At 55.1% G+C, this 20,161-nt stretch overlaps 1 protein-coding gene across 1 annotated transcript in view; it reads right to left on the bottom strand.

Annotated features, from left to right (window-relative positions):
* Positions 1-20,161, bottom strand: part of LOC121269121 (corticotropin-releasing factor receptor 1-like) — a 458,204-nt gene that overhangs the window by 172,802 nt on the left and 265,241 nt on the right. The window contains exon 8 of the mRNA XM_041173593.1: positions 19,839-19,911. Within this exon, the coding sequence (XP_041029527.1) occupies positions 19,839-19,911 (73 nt within the window). The remainder of the gene's footprint in view (positions 1-19,838; positions 19,912-20,161) is intronic.

The raw sequence follows: 20,161 nt of genomic DNA, 5'->3' as shown, positions 1-20,161 counted from the left end.
CCCTCCCACTGGAGCAGGGCATTTTAACCAGCCCACAGTCCCCTTCCACTGGAGTAGGGCAACATGTCAACCACCCCGGTGTCCCCACCCACTGGAGGAAGGCCTGTGAACCAGCCCAGAGTCCACTCCCACTGGAGTAGGACAACATGTCAACCAGCCCAAAATCCCCTCCCACTGGAGCAGGGCAACATGTCAACCAGCCCAGAGTCCCCTCCCACTGGAGCAGGGCAACATGTCAACCAGCCCAGAGGCCACTCCCACTGGAGGAGGGCAACATGTCAACTAGCCCATAGTCCCCCCACACTGGAGCAGGGCAACATGTCAACCAGCCTAGAGACCCATCCCTCTGGACCAGGGCAACATGTCAACCAGCCCACAGACACTGCCCACTGGAGCAGGGCAACATGTCAGCTCGCCCACAGACCCTGCCCACTGGAGCAGGGCAACATGTCAATAAGCCCACAGTTACCTCCCACTGGAGCAGGGCCTGTGAACCAGCCCAGAGTCCCCTCCCATTGGAGCAGGGCAACATGTCAACCAGCCTAGTGAACCCTCCCACTGGATCAGGGCATTTCAACCAGCCCACAGTCCCCTTCCACTGTAGCAGGGCAACATGTCAACCACCCCAGAGTCCCCTCCCACTGGAGGAGGGCTTGTGAACCAGCCCAGAGTCCACTACCACTGGAGTAGGACAACATATCAAGCAGCCCAGAGTCCCCTCCCACTGGAACAGGACAACATGTCAACCAGCCCAGAGACCCCTCCCACTGGAGGAGGGACTGTGAACCAGCCCAGAGTCCACTCCCACTGGAGCAGGACAACATGTCAACCAGCCCACAGACCCCTCCCACTGGAGAAGGGCAACATGTCAACCAGCCCACAGTCCCCTCCCACTGCAACAGGGCATGTCAACCAGTCCACCGTCCCCTCCCACTGGAGCAGGGCAACATGTCAACCAGCCCAGAGTCCCTTCCCACTGGAGCAGGGCAACGTGTCAAACAGCCTAGAGACCCCTCCCACTGGAGCAGGGCATTTTAACCAGCCCACAGTCCCCTTCCACTGGAGTAGGGCAACATGTCAACCACCCCGGTGTCCCCACCCACTGGAGGAAGGCCTGTGAACCAGCCCAGAGTCCACTCCCACTGGAGTAGGACAACATGTCAACCAGCCCAAAATCCCCTCCCACTGGAGCAGGGCAACATGTCAACCAGCCCAGAGTCCCCTCCCACTGGAGCAGGGCAACATGTCAACCAGCCCAGAGGCCACTCCCACTGGAGCAGGGCAACATGTCAACTAGCCCACAGTCCCCCCACACTGGAGCAGGGCAACATGTCAACCAGCCTAGAGACCCATCCCTCTGGACCAGGGCAACATGTCAACCAGCCCACAGACACTGCCCACTGGAGCAGGGCAACATGTCAGCTCGCCCACAGACCCTGCCCACTGGAGCAGGGCAACATGTCAATAAGCCCACAGTTACCTCCCACTGGAGCAGGGCCTGTGAACCAGCCCAGAGTCCCCTCCCACTGGAGCAGGGCAACATGTCAACCAGCCTAGTGAACCCTCCCACTGGATCAGGGCATTTCAACCAGCCCACAGTCCCCTTCCACTGGAGTAGGGCAACATGTCAACCACCCCAGAGTCCCCTCCCACTGGAGGAGGGCTTGTGAACCAGCCCAGAGTCCACTCCCACTGGAGTCGGACAACATGTCAACCAGCCCAGAGTCCCCTCCCACTGGAGCAGGGCATGTCAACCAGCCCAGAGACGCCTCCCACTGGAGCAGGGCATGTCAACCAGTCTACAGCCCCCTCCCACTGGAGCTGGGCAACATGTCAACCAGCACACAGTCCCCTCCCACTGGAGCACGACATGTCAACCAGTCTACAGTCCCCTCCCACTGGAGCAGGGCAACATGTCAACCAGCCCAGAATCCCCACCCACTGGAGCAGGGCAACATGTCAACCATCAAAGAATCCCCACCCACTGGAGCAGGACAACATGTCAACCAGCCCAGAGTCCCCTCCCACTGGAGGAGGGACTGTGAACCAGCCCAGAGTCCACTCCCACTGGAGCAGGACAACATGTCAACCAGCCCACTGACCCCTCCCACTGGAGAAGGGCAACATGTCAACCAGCCCACAGTCCCCTCCCACTGCAGCAGGGCAACATGTCAACCAGTCCACCGTCCCCTCCCACTGGAGCAGGGCAACATGTCAACCAGCCCAGAGTCCCTTCCCACTGGAGCAGGGCAACATGTCAAACAGCCTAGAGACCCCTCCCACTGGAGCAGGGCTTTTTAACCAGCCCACAGTCCCCTTTCACTGGTGTAGGGCAACATGTCAACCACCCCTGTGTCCCCACCCACTGGAGGAAGGCCTGTGAACCAGCCCAGAGTCCACTCCCACTGGAGGAGGGCCTGTGAACCAGCCCAGAGTCCACTCCCACTGGAGTAGGACAACATGTCAACCAGCCCAAAATCCCCTCCCACTGGAGTAAGGCAACATGTCAACCAGCCCAGAGTCACCTCCCACTGGAGTAGGGCAACATGTCAACCAGCCCAGAGGCCACTCCCACTGGAACTGGGCAACATGTCAACCAGCTTAGAGACCCATCCCTCTGGACCAGGGCAACATGTCAACCAGCCCACAGACACTGCCCACTGGAGCAGGGCAGCATGTCAGCTCGCCCACAGACCCTGCCAACTGGAGCAGGGCAACATGTCAATAAGCCCACAGTTACCTCCCACTGGAGCAGGGCCTGTGAACCAGCCCAGAGTCCCCTCCCATTGGAGCAGGGCAACATGTCAACCAGCCTAGTGAACCCTCCCACTGGATCAGGGCATTTCAACCAGCCCACAGTCCCCTTCCACTGGAGCAGGGCAACATGTCAACCACCCCAGAGTCCCCTCCCACTGGAGGAGGGCTGGTGAACCAGCCCAGAGTCCACTCCCACTGGAGTAGGACAACATGTCAACCAGCCCAGAGTCCCCTCCCACTGGAGCAGGGCATGTCAACCAGCCCAGAGACCCCTCCCACTGGAGCAGGGCATGTCAACCAGTCTACAGTCCCCTCCCACTGGAGCTGGGCAACATGTCAACCAGCCCACAGTCCCCTCCCACTGGAGCAGGAGATGTCCACCAGTCTACAGTCCCCTCCCACTGGAGCAGGGCAACATGTCAACCAGCCCAGAATCCCAACCCACTGGAGCAGGGCAACATGTCAACCAGCCCAGAGTCTACTCCTACTGGAGCAGGGCAACATGACAACCAGCCCAGAGGCCACTCCCACTGGAGCAGGTCATGTCAACCAGCCCAGAGTCCCCTCCCACTGGAGCAGTGCAACATGTCAACCAGCCCAGAGTCCCTTCCCACTGGAGCATAGCAACAAGTCAAACAATCCACAGAACCCTCCCACTGGTGCAGGGCAACATGTCAACCAGCCCAGAGTCCCCTCCCACTGGAACAGGACAACATGTCAACCAGCCCAGAGTCCCCTCCCACTGGAGGAAGGACTGTGAACCAGCCCAGAGTCCCCTCCCACTGGAGCAGGGCAACATGTCAACCAGCCCAGAATCCCCACCCACTGGAGCAGGGCAACATGTCAACCATCAAAGAATCCCCACCCACTGGAGCAGGACAACATGTCAACCAGCCCAGAGTCCCCTCCCACTGGAGGAGGGACTGTGAACCAGCCCAGAGTCCACTCCCACTGGAGCAGGACAACATGTCAACCAGCCCACTGACCCCTCCCACTGGAGAAGGGCAACATGTCAACCAGCCCACAGTCCCCTCCCACTGCAGCAGGGCAACATGTCAACCAGTCCACCGTCCCCTCCCACTGGAGCAGGGCAACATGTCAACCAGCCCAGAGTCCCTTCCCACTGGAGCAGGGCAACATGTCAAACAGCCTAGAGACCCCTCCCACTGGAGCAGGGCTTTTTAACCAGCCCACAGTCCCCTTTCACTGGTGTAGGGCAACATGTCAACCACCCCTGTGTCCCCACCCACTGGAGGAAGGCCTGTGAACCAGCCCAGAGTCCACTCCCACTGGAGGAGGGCCTGTGAACCAGCCCAGAGTCCACTCCCACTGGAGTAGGACAACATGTCAACCAGCCCAAAATCCCCTCCCACTGGAGTAAGGCAACATGTCAACCAGCCCAGAGTCACCTCCCACTGGAGTAGGGCAACATGTCAACCAGCCCAGAGGCCACTCCCACTGGAACTGGGCAACATGTCAACCAGCTTAGAGACCCATCCCTCTGGACCAGGGCAACATGTCAACCAGCCCACAGACACTGCCCACTGGAGCAGGGCAGCATGTCAGCTCGCCCACAGACCCTGCCAACTGGAGCAGGGCAACATGTCAATAAGCCCACAGTTACCTCCCACTGGAGCAGGGCCTGTGAACCAGCCCAGAGTCCCCTCCCATTGGAGCAGGGCAACATGTCAACCAGCCTAGTGAACCCTCCCACTGGATCAGGGCATTTCAACCAGCCCACAGTCCCCTTCCACTGGAGCAGGGCAACATGTCAACCACCCCAGAGTCCCCTCCCACTGGAGGAGGGCTGGTGAACCAGCCCAGAGTCCACTCCCACTGGAGTAGGACAACATGTCAACCAGCCCAGAGTCCCCTCCCACTGGAGCAGGGCATGTCAACCAGCCCAGAGACCCCTCCCACTGGAGCAGGGCATGTCAACCAGTCTACAGTCCCCTCCCACTGGAGCTGGGCAACATGTCAACCAGCCCACAGTCCCCTCCCACTGGAGCAGGAGATGTCCACCAGTCTACAGTCCCCTCCCACTGGAGCAGGGCAACATGTCAACCAGCCCAGAATCCCAACCCACTGGAGCAGGGCAACATGTCAACCAGCCCAGAGTCTACTCCTACTGGAGCAGGGCAACATGACAACCAGCCCAGAGGCCACTCCCACTGGAGCAGGTCATGTCAACCAGCCCAGAGTCCCCTCCCACTGGAGCAGTGCAACATGTCAACCAGCCCAGAGTCCCTTCCCACTGGAGCATAGCAACAAGTCAAACAATCCACAGAACCCTCCCACTGGTGCAGGGCAACATGTCAACCAGCCCAGAGTCCCCTCCCACTGGAACAGGACAACATGTCAACCAGCCCAGAGTCCCCTCCCACTGGAGGAAGGACTGTGAACCAGCCCAGAGTCCACTCCCACTGGAGCAGGACAACATGTCAACCAACCCACAGTCCCCTCCCACTGCAGCAGGGCATGTCAACCAGTCCACCGTCTCCTCCCACTGGAGTAGGGCAGCATGTCAACCACCCCGGTGTCCCCACCCACTGGAGGAGGGCCTGTGAACGAGCCCAGAGTCCAATCCCACTGGAGGAGAGCCTGTGAACCAGCCCAGAGTCCAATCCCACTGGAGTGGGACAACATGTCAACCAGCCCAAAGTCCCCTCCCACTGGAGCAGGGCAACATGTCAACCAGCCCAGAGGCCACTCCCACTGGAGCTGGGCAACATGTCAACTAGCCCACAGACCCCTCCACTGGAGCAGGGCAACATGTCAACCAGCCTAGAGACCCATCCCTCTGGACCAGGGCAACATGTCAACCAGCCCACAGACACTGCCCACTGGAGCAGGTCAGCATGTCAGCTAGCCCACAGACTCTGCCCACTGGAGCAGGGCAACATGTCAACATGCCCACAGTTACCTCCCACTGGAGCAGGGCCTGTGAACCAGCCCAGAGTCCCCTCCCATTGGAGCAGGGCAGCATGCCAACCAGCCTAGTGAACCCTCCCACTGGATCAGGGCATTTCAACCAGCCCACAGTCCCCTTCCACTGGAGCAGGGCAACATGTCAACCACCCCAGAGTCCCCTCCCACTGGAGGAGGGCTTGTGAACCAGCCCAGAGTCCACTCCCACTGGAGTAGGACAACATGTCAACCAGCCCAGAGTCCCCTCCCACAGGAGCAGGGCATGTCAACCAGCCCAGAGACCCCTCCCACTGGAGCAGGGCATGTCAACCAGTCTACAGTCCCCGCCACTGGAGCTGGGCAACATGTCAACCAGCCCACAGTCCCCTCCCACTGGAGCAGGACATGTCAACCAGTCTACAGTCCCCTCCCATTGGAGCAGGGCAACATGTCAACCAGCCCAGAATCCCCACCCACTGGAGCAGGGCAACATGTCAACCAGCCCAGAGTCACCTCCTACTGGAGCAGGGCAACACGACAACCAGCCCAGAGGCCACTCCCACTGGAGCTGGGCAACATGTCAACCAGCCCCCTCCCACTGGAGCAGGACATGTCAACCAATCTACAGTCCCCTCCGACTGGAGCAGGGCAACATGTCAACCAGCCCAGAATCCCCACCCACTGGAGCAGGACAACATGTCAACCAGCCCAGAGGCCACTCCCACTGGAGCTGGGCAACATGTCAACCAGCCCCCTCCCACTGGAGCAGGACATGTCAACCAATCTACAGTCCCCTCCCACTGGAGCAGGGCAACATGTCAACCAGCAAAGAATCCCCACCCACTGGAGCAGGGCAACATGTCAACCAGCCCAGAGGCCACTCCCACTGGAGCAGATCATGTCAACCAGCACAGAGTGCCCTCCCACTGGAACAGGACAACATGTCAACAAGCCCAGAGTGCCCTCCCACTGGAGGAGGGACTGTGAACCAGCCCAGAGTCCACTCCCACTGGAGCAGGACAACATGTCAACCATCCCACAGACCCCTCCCACTGGAGAAGGGCAACATGTCAACCAGCCCACAGTCCCCTCTCACTGCAGCAGGGCATGTCAACCAGTCCACCGTCCCCTCCCACTGGAGCAGGGCAACATGTCAACCAGCCCAGAGTCCCCTCCCACTGGAGCAGGGCAACATGTCAAACAGCCTAGAGACCCCTTCCACTGGAGCAGGGCATTTTTACCAGCCCACAGTCCCCTTCCACTGGAGTAGGGCAACATGTCAACCACCCCGATGTCCCCACCCACTGGAGGAGGGCCTGTGAACCAGCCCAGAGTCCACTCCCACTGGCGTAGGACAACATGTCAACCACCCCAGAGTCGCCTCCCACTGGAGGAGGGTCTGTGAACCAGCCCAGAGTCCACTCCCACTGGAGTAGGACAAAATGTCAACCAGCCCAAAGTCCCCTCCCACTGGAGCAGGGCAACATGTCAACCAGCCCAGAGTCCCCTCCCACTGGAGCAGGGCAACATGTCAAACAGCCTAGAGACCCCTTCCACTGGAGCAGGGCATTTTTACCAGCCCACAGTCCCCTTCCACTGGAGTAGGGCAACATGTCAACCACCCCGATGTCCCCACCCACTGGAGGAGGGCCTGTGAACCAGCCCAGAGTCCACTCCCACTGGAGTAGGACAACATGTCAACCACCCCAGAGTCGCCTCCCACTGGAGGAGGGTCTGTGAACCAGCCCAGAGTCCACTCCCACTGGAGTAGGACAAAATGTCAACCAGCCCAAAGTCCCCTCCCACTGGAGCAGGGCAACATGTCAACCTGCCCAGAGTCCTCTCCCCCTGGAGCAGGGCAACATGTCAACCAGCCCAGAGGCCACTCCCACTGGAGCTGGGCAACATGTCAACTAGCCCACAGACCCTGCCCACTGGAGCAGGGCAACATGTCAACCAGCCTAGAGACCCATCCCACTGGACCAGGGCAACATGTCAACCAGCCCACAGACCCTGCCCACTGGAGCAGGGCAACATGTCAACATGCCCATTGTTCCCTCCCACTGGAGCAGGGCCTGTGAACCAACCCAGAGTCCCCTCCCATTGGAGCAGGGCAACATGTCAACCAGCCTTGTGAACCCTCCCACTGGATCAGGGCATTTCAACCAGCCCACAGTCCCCTTCCACTGGAGCAGGGCAACATGTCAACCACCCCAGAGTCCCCTCCCACTGGAGGAGAGCTTGTAAACAAGCCCAGAGTCCACTCCCACTGGAGTAGAACAACATGTCAACCAGCCCAGAGTCCCCTCCCACTGGAGCAGGGCATGTCAACCAGCCCAGAGACCCCTCCCACTGGAGCAGGGCATGTCAACCAGTCTACAGTCCCCGCCCACTGGAGCTGGGCAACATGTCAACCAGCCCACAGTCCCCTCCCACTGGAGCAGGACATGTCAACCAGTCTACAGTCCCCTCCCATTGGAGCAGGGCAACATGTCCACCATCCCAGAATCCCCACCCACTGGAGCAGGGCAACATGTCAACCAGCCCAGAGTCACCTCCTACTGGAGCAGGGCAACATGACAGCCAACCCAGAGGCCACTCTCACTGGAGCAGGTCATGTCAACCAGCCCAGAGACCCCTCCCACTGGAGCAGGGCATGTCAACCAGCACAGAGTGCCCTCCCACTGGAGCAGGGCAACATGTCAACCAGCCGAGAGTCCCCTCCCACTGGAGCAGGGCAACAAGTCAACCAGCCCAGAATCCCCACCCACTGGAGCAGGACAACATGTCAACCAGCCCAGAGGCCACTCCCACTGGAGTTGGCCAACATGTCAACCAGCCCACAGTCCCCTCCCACTGGAGCAGGACATGTCAACCAATCTACAGTCCCCTCCCACTGGAGCAGGGCAACATGTCAACCAGCAAAGAATCCCCACCCACTGGAGCAGGGCAACATGTCAACCAGCCCAGAGGCCACTCCCACTGGAGCTGGGCAACATGTCAACCAGCCCACAGTCCCCTCCCACTGGAGCAGGACATGTCAACCAATCTACAGTCCCCTCCCACTGGAGCAGGGCAACATGTCAACCAGCCCAGAGTCCCCTCCCACTGGAGCAGGGCAACATGTCAACCAGCCCAGAGTCCCCTCCCACTGGAGCAGGGCAACATGTCAACCAGCCCAGAGTCCCTTGCCACTGGAGCAGGGCAACATATCAACCAGCCCAGAGGCCACTCCCATTGGCGCAGGGCATGTCAACCAGCCCAGAGTCCCCTCCCACTGGAGCAGGGCATGTCAACCAGCCCAGAGACCCCTCCCACTGGAGCAGGGCATGTCAACCAGCCCAGAATCCCCTCCCACAGGAGCAGGGCAACATGTCAACCAGCCCAGAGTCCCCTCCCACTAGAGCAGGGCATGTCAACCAGCCCAGAATCCCCTCCCACTGGAGCATAGCAACATGTTAACCAGTCCATAGACCCCTCCGACTGGAGCAGGGCAATATGTCAACCAACCCAGAGTCCCCTCCCACTGGAGCAGGGCCAGACAAGCAGCCCAGCGACCCCTCCCACTGGAGCAGGGCAACATGTCTACCAGCCCAGAGGCCCCTCCCACTGGAACAGGGCAACATGTCAACCAGCCCAGAGACCCATCGCACTGGACCAGGGCAACATGTCGGCCAGCCCACAGACCCCGCCCACTAGAGCACGGCAACATGTCAACCAGCCCACAGTCCCCTCCCACTGGAGCAGGACATGTCAACCAGTCTACAGTCCCCTCCCATTGTAGCAGGGCAACATGTCCACCAGCCCAGAATCCCCACCCACTGGAGCAGGGCAACATGTCAACCAGCCCAGAGTCACCTCCTACTGGAGCAGGGTAACATGACAGCCAACCCAGAGGCCACTCTCACTGGAGCAGGTCATGTCAACCAGCCCAGAGACCCCTCCCACTGGAGCAGGGCATGTCAACCAGCACAGAGTGCCCTCCCACTGGAGCAGGGCAACATGTCAACCAGCCGAGAGTCCCCTTCCACTGGAGCAGGGCAACAAGTCAACCAGCCCAGAATCCCCACCCACTGGAGCAGGACAACATGTCAACCAGCCCAGAGGCCACTCCCACTGGAGTTGGCCAACATGTCAACCAGCCCACAGTCCCCTCCCACTGGAGCAGGACATGTCAACCAATCTACAGTCCCCTCCCACTGGAGCAGGGCAACATGTCAACCAGCAAAGAATCCCCACCCACTGGAGCAGGGCAACATGTCAACCAGCCCAGAGGCCACTCCCACTGGAGCTGGGCAACATGTCAACCAGCCCACAGTCCCCTCCCACTGGAGCAGGACATGTCAACCAATCTACAGTCCCCTCCCACTGGAGCAGGGCAACATGTCAACCAGCAAAGAATCCCCACCCACTGGAGCAGGGCAACATGTCAACCAGCCCAGAGGCCACTCCCACTGGAGCAGATCATGTCAACCAGCCCAGAGACCCCTCCCATTGGAGCAGGGCATGTCAACCAGCACAGAGTGCCCTCCCACTGGAACAGGACAACATGTCAACCAGCCCAGAGTCCCCTCCCACTGGAGGAGGGACTGTGAACCAGCCCAGAGTCCACTCCCACTGGAGCAGGACAACATGTCAACCAGCCCACAGACCCCTCCCACTGGAGAAGGGCAACATGTCAACCAACCCACATTCCCCTCCCACTGCAGCAGGGTATGTCAACCAGTCCACCGTCCCCTCCCACTGGAGCAGGGCAACATGTCAAACAGCCTAGAGACCCCTTCCACTGGAGCAGGGCATTTTTACCAGCCCACAGTCCCCTTCCACTGGAGTAGGGCAACATGTCAACCACCCCAGTGTCCCCACCCACTGGAGGAGGGCCTGTGAACCAGCCCAGAGTCCACTCCCACTGGAGTAGGACAACATGTCGACCACCCCAGAGTCCCCTCCCACTGGAGGAGGGCCTGTGAACCAGCCCAGAGTCCACTCCCACTGGAGTAGGACAAAATGTCAACCAGCCCAAAGTCCCCTCCCACTGGAGCAGGGCAACATGTCAACCAGCCCAGAGTCCCCTCCCACTGGAGCAGGGCAACATGTCAACCAGCCCAGAGTCCCTTGCCACTGGAGCAGGGCAACATATCAACCAGCCCAGAGGCCACTCCCATTGGCGCAGGGCATGTCAACCAGCCCAGAGTCCTCTCCCACTGGAGCAGGGCATGTCAACCAGCCCAGAGACCCCTCCCACTGGAGCAGGGCATGTCAACCAGCCCAGAATCCCCTCCCACTGGAGCAGGGCAACATGTCAACCAGCCCAGAGTCCCCTCCCACTGGAGCAGGGCATGTCAACCAGCCCAGAATCCCCTCCCACTGGAGCATAGCAACATGTTAACCAGTCCATAGACCCCTCCGACTGGAGCAGGGCAATATGTCAACCAGCCCCGAGTCCACTCCCACTGGAGCAGGGCAATATGTCAACCAACCCAGAGTCCCCTCCCACTGGAGCAGGGCCAGACAAGCAGCCCAGCGACCCCTCCCACTGGAGCAGGGCAACATGTCTACCAGCCCAGAGGCCCCTCCCACTGGAACAGGGCAACATGTCAACCAGCCCAGAGACCCATCCCACTGGACCAGGGCAACATGTCGGCCAGCCCACAGACCCCGCCCACTAGAGCACAGCAACATGTCAACCTGCCCACAGTCACCTCCCACTGGAGCAAGGCAACATGTCAACCACCCCAGAGTCCCCTTCCACTGGTGCAGGGCAACATGTCAAGCAGCCCAGTGTCCCCTCCCACTGGAGCAGGACATGTCAACCAGCCCAGAGACCCCTCCCACTGGAGAAGGGCAACATGTCAACCAGCCCACAGTCCCCTCCGACTGGAGCAGGGCAACATGTCAACCAGCCCAAAGACCCCTCCTACCGGAACAGGGCAACATGTCAACCAGCCTAGAGACCCATCCCATTGGACCAGGGCAGCATGTCAGCCAGCCCACAGACCCTCCCACTGGAGCAGGGCAACATGTCAACATGCCCACAGTCACCTCCCACTGGAGCAGGGCCAGTGAACCAGCCCAGAGTACCCTCCCATTGGAGCAGGGCAACATGTCAACCAGCCTAGAGACCACTCCCACTGGAGCAGGGCATTTTAACCAGCCCACAGTCCCCTTCCACTGCAGCAGGGCAACATGTCAACCAGCTCAGAGTCCCCTCCCACTGGAGGAGGGCCTGTGAACCACCCCAGAGTCCACTCCCACTGGAGCAGGGCATGTCAACCAGCCCACAGTCCCCTTCCACTGCAGCAGGGTAATATGTCAACCAGCTCAGAGTCCCCTCCCGCTGGAGGAGGGCCTGTGAACCACCCCAGAGTCCACTCCCACTGGAGCAGGGCATGTCAACCAGCCCAGAGGCCACTCCCAACGGAGCAGGTCATGTCGACCAGCACAGAATGCCCTCCCACTGGAGCAGGGCAACATGTCAACCAGTCCACAGTCCCCTCCCACTGGTGCAGGGCAACATGTCAACCAGCCCACAGTCCCCTCCCACTGGAGCAGGGCAACATGTCTACCAGCCCAGAAGCCCCTCCCACTGGAGCAGGGCAACATATCAACCAGCCCAGAAGCCCCTCCCACTGGAGCAGGGCAACATGTCAACCAGCCCAGAGTCCCCTCCCACTGGAGCAGGGTAACCTGTCAACCAGCCCAGAGTCTCCGACCACTGGAGCAGGGCAATCAACCAACGCACGGTCCCCTCCCACGGGAACAGGGCAACATGGCAACCAGTCTACAGTCCCTTCCCACTGGAGCAGGGCATGTTAAGCAGTCCACACTCCCTTCCCACTGGTGCAGGGCAACATGTCAACCAGCCCAGAATCCCCTCCCACTGGAGCAGGGCAACATGTCAACCAGTCCACAGTCCCATCTCTCTGGAGCAGGACAACATGTCAACCAGTCGAGAGACCCCTCCCACTGGAGCAGGACAACATGTCAACCAGTCCAGAGACCCCTCCCACTGGAGCAGGACAACATGTCAACCAGTCCAGAGACCCCTCCCACTGGAGCAGGACAACATGTCAACCAGTCCAGAGACCCCTCCCACTGGAGCAGGACAACATGTCAACCAGCCCAGAGTCGCCCCAACACTGGGTGGAGTAAGTGACTGGAGAGTCTCTGCTACCTGATCCTGTGGAATTGACTTTTACCAATTAATTGTAAAGTTCTTCATGGGCTGGACTGACATGTGACACGTCTCTCACCCCTAGCAATAGGAATGGATGGGCATCAGGGATGTCATCAGCATCTACAAAGAAACAGCAGAAACAAAGTAACGTGTTGTATTTCCATCAGTTAAGTGGCATTGGAATCTGGTTGCCCAGATCTCAACTTATCTCAAGTTTTCCCCACACTTTGAGAAATGTTGGCCAGTGATTTCCATCCCCAGTGAGGGCAGACATCGTCGCAGGCAGCTCGCCAACGTTTGGAGAGCCAGCTGACTTTTAAGCACTCTCTAAACTTTCTCAGGCCGCCCGTGATGATATCTGCCCCTGGTGGGACCGGAAAATCCCTCCCATAGTGATTGATGTCACTCACCCCAAGTGGTCCAAGTGGCAGCGAAAAGCTGCTTGTATCTGATTAAGTTGAGAATTTGGCTAAATTCCTCACCCTCCAGTGTAGAATCCTGTCATTTCAATCCGACTTATCAAAGCCACCCTGCTTCACTGTGAAAGTAATGGATTGCCAATTACCAAAGGCAGGAACAGCACAGGGTTAGACAGAGAGCATGGACCAATATAAAGCTGAGCTGTATGACTGAAATAAAACAAAAACTTATATTTATGTAATACTTTTCACAACCACTGGATGTTTCAAAATGCTTTACTGTCAATTAAATACTTTTAGAGTTGTTAAAAATATGAACACATGAAATAGGAACAGAAGTAGGCCTTTCGGCCCTGAAGCCTGCTCCGCCACTCAATAAGATCATGGCTAGTCTGTTTGCACTTCGAATTCCACATTCCCAGTTAACCCCGATAACCTTTGATTCTCTTGTCTAACAAGAATCCATCTAAAGGTAAAGGCAAAATACTGTGGATGCTGGAAATCTGAAACAAAATCAAAAAATGCTGCAAAAACTCAGCAGGTCTGACAGCATCTGTGGAGAGGAAGACAGAGTTAATGTTTCGAGTCCAGATGACCCTTCTTCAGAGCTAAAGAGAAGTCGAGAAGTGGTGAAATATATACTGTTTAAGGGGGTTGGAACAGGTGAAGCTGGATAGAAGGCCAGCGATAGGTGGGGGGCAAAGTAGAGAATGCGAAAGATGTTATTAACAAAAGGTCAAAGGGTTGTTAATAGTGGTGGTACTGGCTAGAGGAGGTGCTAATGATGACATTAAGAGTGGAAAGCAGAATGTGATAATGGCCGGACTAGGGTAAGCTCTCTGGAAAGTGACAGGTGGCCCTAGTGGGTGTGGGGTGGGGGGAGGGAATGGTGGTAGGGGGAAGGGACGGTGGTGGGGGGAGGGGACAGTTGTGGGGGGAGGGGACGGTCGTGGGGGGAGGTGATGGTGGGGGAAAAAAGATCAAAAAGGCTAAAAGCTTGGGATTAAACGATGAATAAAAATGGAAGTAAATTTAAAAATAATGAAAATAAGTGGGAAAATAAATAAATAAATAAAACATTGAGAAATAAAAATATAAAGGGAGGGGACAAAAAAAATCGGTGGGGATGGAGGAGAGAGTTCATGATCTGAAGTTGTTGATCTCAATATTCAGTCCGGAAGGCTGTAAAGTGCCTAGTTGGAAGATGAGGTGTTGTTCCTCCAGTTTGCGTTGAGCTTCACTGGAACAATGCAGCAGGCCAAGGACGGACATGTGGGGAAAAGAGCAGGGTGGAGTGTTCTAATGGCGACAAGGAGGTCTGGGTCATGCTTGCGGACAGATTGAAGGTGTTCTGCAAAGTGGTCACCCAGTCTGCGTTTGGTCTCTCCAATGTAGAGGAAACCGCATGGGGAGCAGCGAATGCAGTAGACTAAATTGAGTGAAGTGCGGTGAGGAGAGAGGAAGTGAAGGGGCAGGTGTTGCACCTTCTGCAGTTGCATGGGAAGGTGTCGTGGGAGGGGGTTGAGGTATTGGGGGTGATGGAGAAGTGGACCCGGAGGGGACGGTCCCTATGTAATGCCGACAGGAGTGTCGTCAACAGGGGGGAGTGCCCCGTCTCCTCCATCACCTTCTACACCTCAACCCCCTCCCACGGCACCTTCCCATGCAACCACAGAAGGTGCAACACCTGCCCCTTTACTTCCCCTCTCCTCACCGTCCAAGGTCCCAAACACTCCTTTCAAGTGAGGCAGCATTTCACTTGCACTTCCGTCAATTTAGTCCACTGCATTCGTTGCTCCCAATGCGGTTTCCTCTACATTGGAGAGACCAAACGCAGACTGGGTGACTGCTTTGCGGAACACCTTCAGTCTGTCCACAAGCATGACCCAGACCTCGCTGTCGCTTGCCATTTCAACACTCCACCCTGCTCTCATGCCCACATGTCCGTCCTTGGCCTGCTGCATTGTTCCAGTGAAGCTCAACGCAAACTGGAGGAACAGCACCTCATCTTCTGACTAGGCACTTTACAGCCTTCCAGACTTAACACTGAGTTCAACAACTCCAGGCCATGAACTCTCTCCTTCATCTCCACGCCTTTTTGATCTCTCTATTTTCTATATTCATTTTTATTTTTTTCCCACTTATTTTCATTATTATTATTTATAAGATTTTATTCATTGTTTTATCCTCAGCTTTTAGCATTTGTGATCTTTTTTCCCGTCACCGCTCCCTTGCTCCACCCAACCCCCAACCATGGCCATCTGTCACTTTCCTGGTCCGGCCATTATGACATTCTGCTTTCCACTCTTAATGTCACCATTAGCACCTCCTTTAGCCAATACCAGCACTATTAACAACCCTTTGACCTTTTGTTTATGATATCTTTTGCAATCTCTCCTTTGCCTCCACCTATCACAGAATCTCGCAGTGCAGAAGAGGCCCTTTGGCCCATCGAGTCAGCACCGACATGTGAGAAACACCTGACCTACCTACCTAATCCCATTTACCAGCACTTGACCCATAGCCTTGAATGTTATGATGTGCCAAGTGCTCATCCAGGTACTTTTTAAAGGATGTGAGGCAACCCTCCTCCACCACCCTTCCAGGCAGCGCATTCCAGACCGTCACCACCCTCTGGGTAAAAAGGTTTTTCCTCACATCCCCTCTAAACCTCCTGTCCCTCACCTTAAACTTATGCCCCCTCGTGACTGACCCTTCAACTAAGGGGAACAGCTACTCCCTATCCACCCTGTCAGTGCCCCTCATAATCTCGATCAGGTCGCCCCTCAGTCTTCTTTGCTCCAACGAAAACAACCCAAGTCTATCCAACATCTCTTCATAACTTAAATGTTTCATCCCAGGCAACATCCTGGTGAATCTCCTCTGCAAACCCCCCAGTGCAATCACATCTTTCCTATAATGTGGTGACCAGAACTGCACACAGTACTCCAGCTGTGGCCTCACCAAGGTTCTATACAACTCCAACATGACCTCCATATTTTTGTAATCTATGTCTCGATTGATAAGGGCAAGTGTCCCATACGCCTTTTTCACCACAGAAATAAAAGCAAAGAACTGCGGACGCTGGAAATCCAAAACAAAAACAGAAACACCTGGAAAAACTCAGCAGGTCTGGCAGCATCGACGGAGAAGAGCACAACTGACGTTTCGAGTCCTCATGACCCTTCGACTCAACTGTTCTGTTGAAAGGTCATGAGGATTCGAAACGTCAACTGTGCTCTTCTCCACTGATGCTGCCAGACCTGCTGAGCTTTTCCAGGTATTTCTGTTTCTGTTTTTTTTGGGCCTTTTTCACCACCCCACTAACATACCTCTCCGCCTTCAGAGATCTACGGACACACACACCAAAGTCCCTTTGTTCCTCAGAACTTCCCAGTGTCATGCCGTTCACTGAATACTTCCTTGACAAATTCTTCCTTCCAAAGTGCATCACCTCTCACTTTTCAGGGTTAAATTCCATCTGCCACTTATCTGCCCATTTGACCATCCCGTCTATATCTTCCTGTGGCCCAAGACACTCAACCTCACTGTTAACTACCCGGCCAATCTTTGTGTCATCCGCAAACTTACTAATCCTACCCCCCACATAGTCATCTATGTCGCTAATATAAATGACAAATAATACGGGACCCAGCACAGATCCCTGTGGTACGCCACTGGACACTGGCTTCACCAATGTTCTATACAACTCCAACATGACCTCCATATTTTTGTAATCCATGCCTCGATCATCCTTCTGTCATCACCCTCTGTCTCCTACAACTAAGCCAATTTTGAAAACACCTTAGCAAATTACCCCATGTGCATCCCATGTGCATTTGCCTTCTTTATAAGTCTCCCATGTGGGACCTTGCCAAAGGCTTTGCTGAAATCCGTATTAACGACATCAACTGCACTACCCTCATCTACCCACCTGGTCACCTCCTCAAAACATTCAAATTAGTTAGGCATGACCTCCCTCTGACAAAGCAATGCCTGATCAAAACTTGCCTCTCCAAGTGGAGATAGATTCTCTCCTTCAGAACTTTCTCCAATAGTTTCCCTACCACTGATGTGAGACTCACTGGCCTGTAGTTCCTTGGCTTATCTCTACAACCCTTCTTAAATAGCGGAACCACATTAGCTGTTCTCCAGTCCTCTGGCACCTCCCCAGTGGCCAGAGAGGAATTCAAAATTTGGGTCATAGCCACTGCGATCTCCTCCCTTGCCTCCTTCAGCAGTCTGGGACACAAATCATCCAGACCTGGAGATTTGTCCACTATTAAGCCTGCCAACACCTCCAATACCTTATCACTCCCTATATCAATTTGCTTAAGAACCTCGCAATCTCTGTCCCCGAGTTCGATACCTTCAGCCTTTTTCTCTTGGGTGAAGATAGATGTGAAGTGTTCATTCAACACTCTACCGATGTCCTCTGGCTCCACTCATAGGTCCCTAATGGGCCCTACTCTTTCCCTGGTTATCCTCTTCCCATTGATATACTTATCGAATATCTTGGGATTTTCCCTACTTTTACCAGCCAGAGCTTACTCATATCCCCTTTTTGCTCTCTTAATTATTTTCTTGAACTCCACCCTGCACTTTCTGTACTCCACTAATGCCTCCGCTGATTTGCTTCCCTTGTACCTGCTAAAAGCCTCTCTTTTCCTTCTCATCGTATCCTGAATATCTCTGGTCATCCATGGTTCTCTGGACTTGTTACTCCTTCCTATCACCCTAGAGGGAACATGTTGAGCCTGAACCCTCCCCATTTCCTTTCTGAACACCCTCCACTGCTCCTCTGTAAATTTCTCCACAAGTAACTGTTCCCAGTCTACCTTGGCCAGATACTGCCTTATTTTACTAAAATCCGCTCTCCCCCAATCCAAAACATTTTTTTGCAACTTGTCTATTTCTTTGTCCATAACAAACTTAAACTGTACCATGTTGTGGTCACTATCACTAAAATGCTCCCCCACCACCACCTCAGCCACCTGTCCAGCTTCATTCCCCAGAATTAGGTCCAGCACTGCGCTGTCCCTTGTTGGACCCTCTACATATTGGCCTAACAACATCTCCTGTACACATTTCAAGAAACCCACTCCATCCAAGCCCTTAACACTATGTCTATACCAATTAATGTTGGGAAAGTTGAAATCGCCTAATATAATTATCCTATTTTTATTGTTTTTACACACCTCCGCAAATTGTGTACATAGTTGCTCCTCACATCCTTCCTATAATGTGGTGACCAGAACTGAACACAGTGCTCCAGTTGTGCCCTAACCAGCCTTTTGTACAGTTCCAGCATAACCTCCCTGCTCTTATTCTATGCCTCGGCTAAAAAAGACAAGTTTCCCATATGCCTTCTTAACCACCTTATCTACCTGCCCTGCTACTTTCACGGATCTGTGGATATGCACACCAAGTATTGATCTTCAGTATTTTCCAAGGTCCTGTAGTGTAATTCCTTGCCTTGTTCGGCCCTTACCAAGTGCATTAGATAATGCAGTCTGTGCTGGGGGCGAGGGTCAGGGGCCTTAAGCTTTGCAGAATTTGGCCTCTGTTGCTTGAGTGGGCAGATAAGCTAGGAGCACGACTCCAATCATATCAATGTGGCTGTGCCTGAATTGTCTCAGTTGCAGAGGAATGATCACTTTCTACAGGTTTCCTGAATGCGTGGCATCTTTACTCGTCCACCCTACCCCATGAATGTTTGTGTGCTATATTCAATGGCAGGGCTACCTGCCAACAACCACCCCCACCCCCCACCACCCCCCAACGGCAAGGCTGCAAATGCCCTCCCCTCACACATTGCCTCAATGGCAGGGTTATGCTTGCCCCCTGCTCCCCCTCACCCTCAAAAGTCACCTCGGAGGCAGGGCTGCACTTGCCTCCTGATTCCTTCCCCTACCAGCATTCGGACAGGGCAGGGCACCTAACCCTGACCCTCCGGCGCCCCTGAAGCCTGCAAAGCAACAGGCGACCCTGGCGAGCTCTGCAGGATATTGCTGTCCACTCACCCTCGGTTCACCCAAAGTGCAGACCACCAAGTGAATGTTGCCCCTGTGCTGTTGTGAAACACGTCAGCGTGCTTTCCCGGTGGGATGATCCAGAGCCTGGTGGGATTTTCTGATAACGATATGTTGATATATTACAATGAGGTTCCTGATGACAGGAAACGTGGCCCATCGAACAATCGCAACCTGCCTTCCCACCATCGTGAAACCGATCGCACTCACACCACCTATCATGCCCCCCACCAGCGGGCACAGAAAATTCCACCCATTGATTCTGTTTAACATTAACTACACTTCAAATGTATTTAATTGCCTGTAAAGTGCTTTCAGGCATTTGGGGATTATAAAAAAACACTACATGAATGCAAGTCTTTTTTTAACCACTCATCAGCAGTTCCCTGGTTGCTTTGAGTGAAAACACCAATGTTTTCAGTTAGTGGACTGTTTTGTGCTTGACACAAACTGTCCAAACTAACTTAATGTTGGCACAGACTAGTTGGATCAAAGAGCCTGTTTCTGTATTGTCACAGTACTGTTTCCCTGTGTACATACACTTACCAGTAACACGAAGATCACTGGGCCTTGGTAGATGTAGTCAATGTACTTTCCTGACCTCTTACCGAACCAGCACCTGTGATCAATCAAATAAATCATGACACAAGTGAATAAAACTACACATTAATCCCTTAACTGATTGCTCACTTTTAACGTTTAGCACTCTGGTTTATCTGCTTACCTTTAACCATTACCCCACTAATTAAACTCAAACTAATGCAGTGAGGGGCCTTCTATTTAGCACCTTTGATATTTTGAAATCTGTGCATATGTTATTACTGCAAAATGGTGTGTGAATATTGCCCCTGGTGTCAGCACTTTAATAA

The sequence above is a fragment of the Carcharodon carcharias genome, chromosome 23, assembly GCF_017639515.1.
Source record: "Carcharodon carcharias isolate sCarCar2 chromosome 23, sCarCar2.pri, whole genome shotgun sequence".
NCBI lineage: Eukaryota > Metazoa > Chordata > Chondrichthyes > Lamniformes > Lamnidae > Carcharodon > Carcharodon carcharias.
Note: the sequence above shows the minus strand (reverse complement) of the source record. Positions and strands in the feature narration are given on the sequence as shown.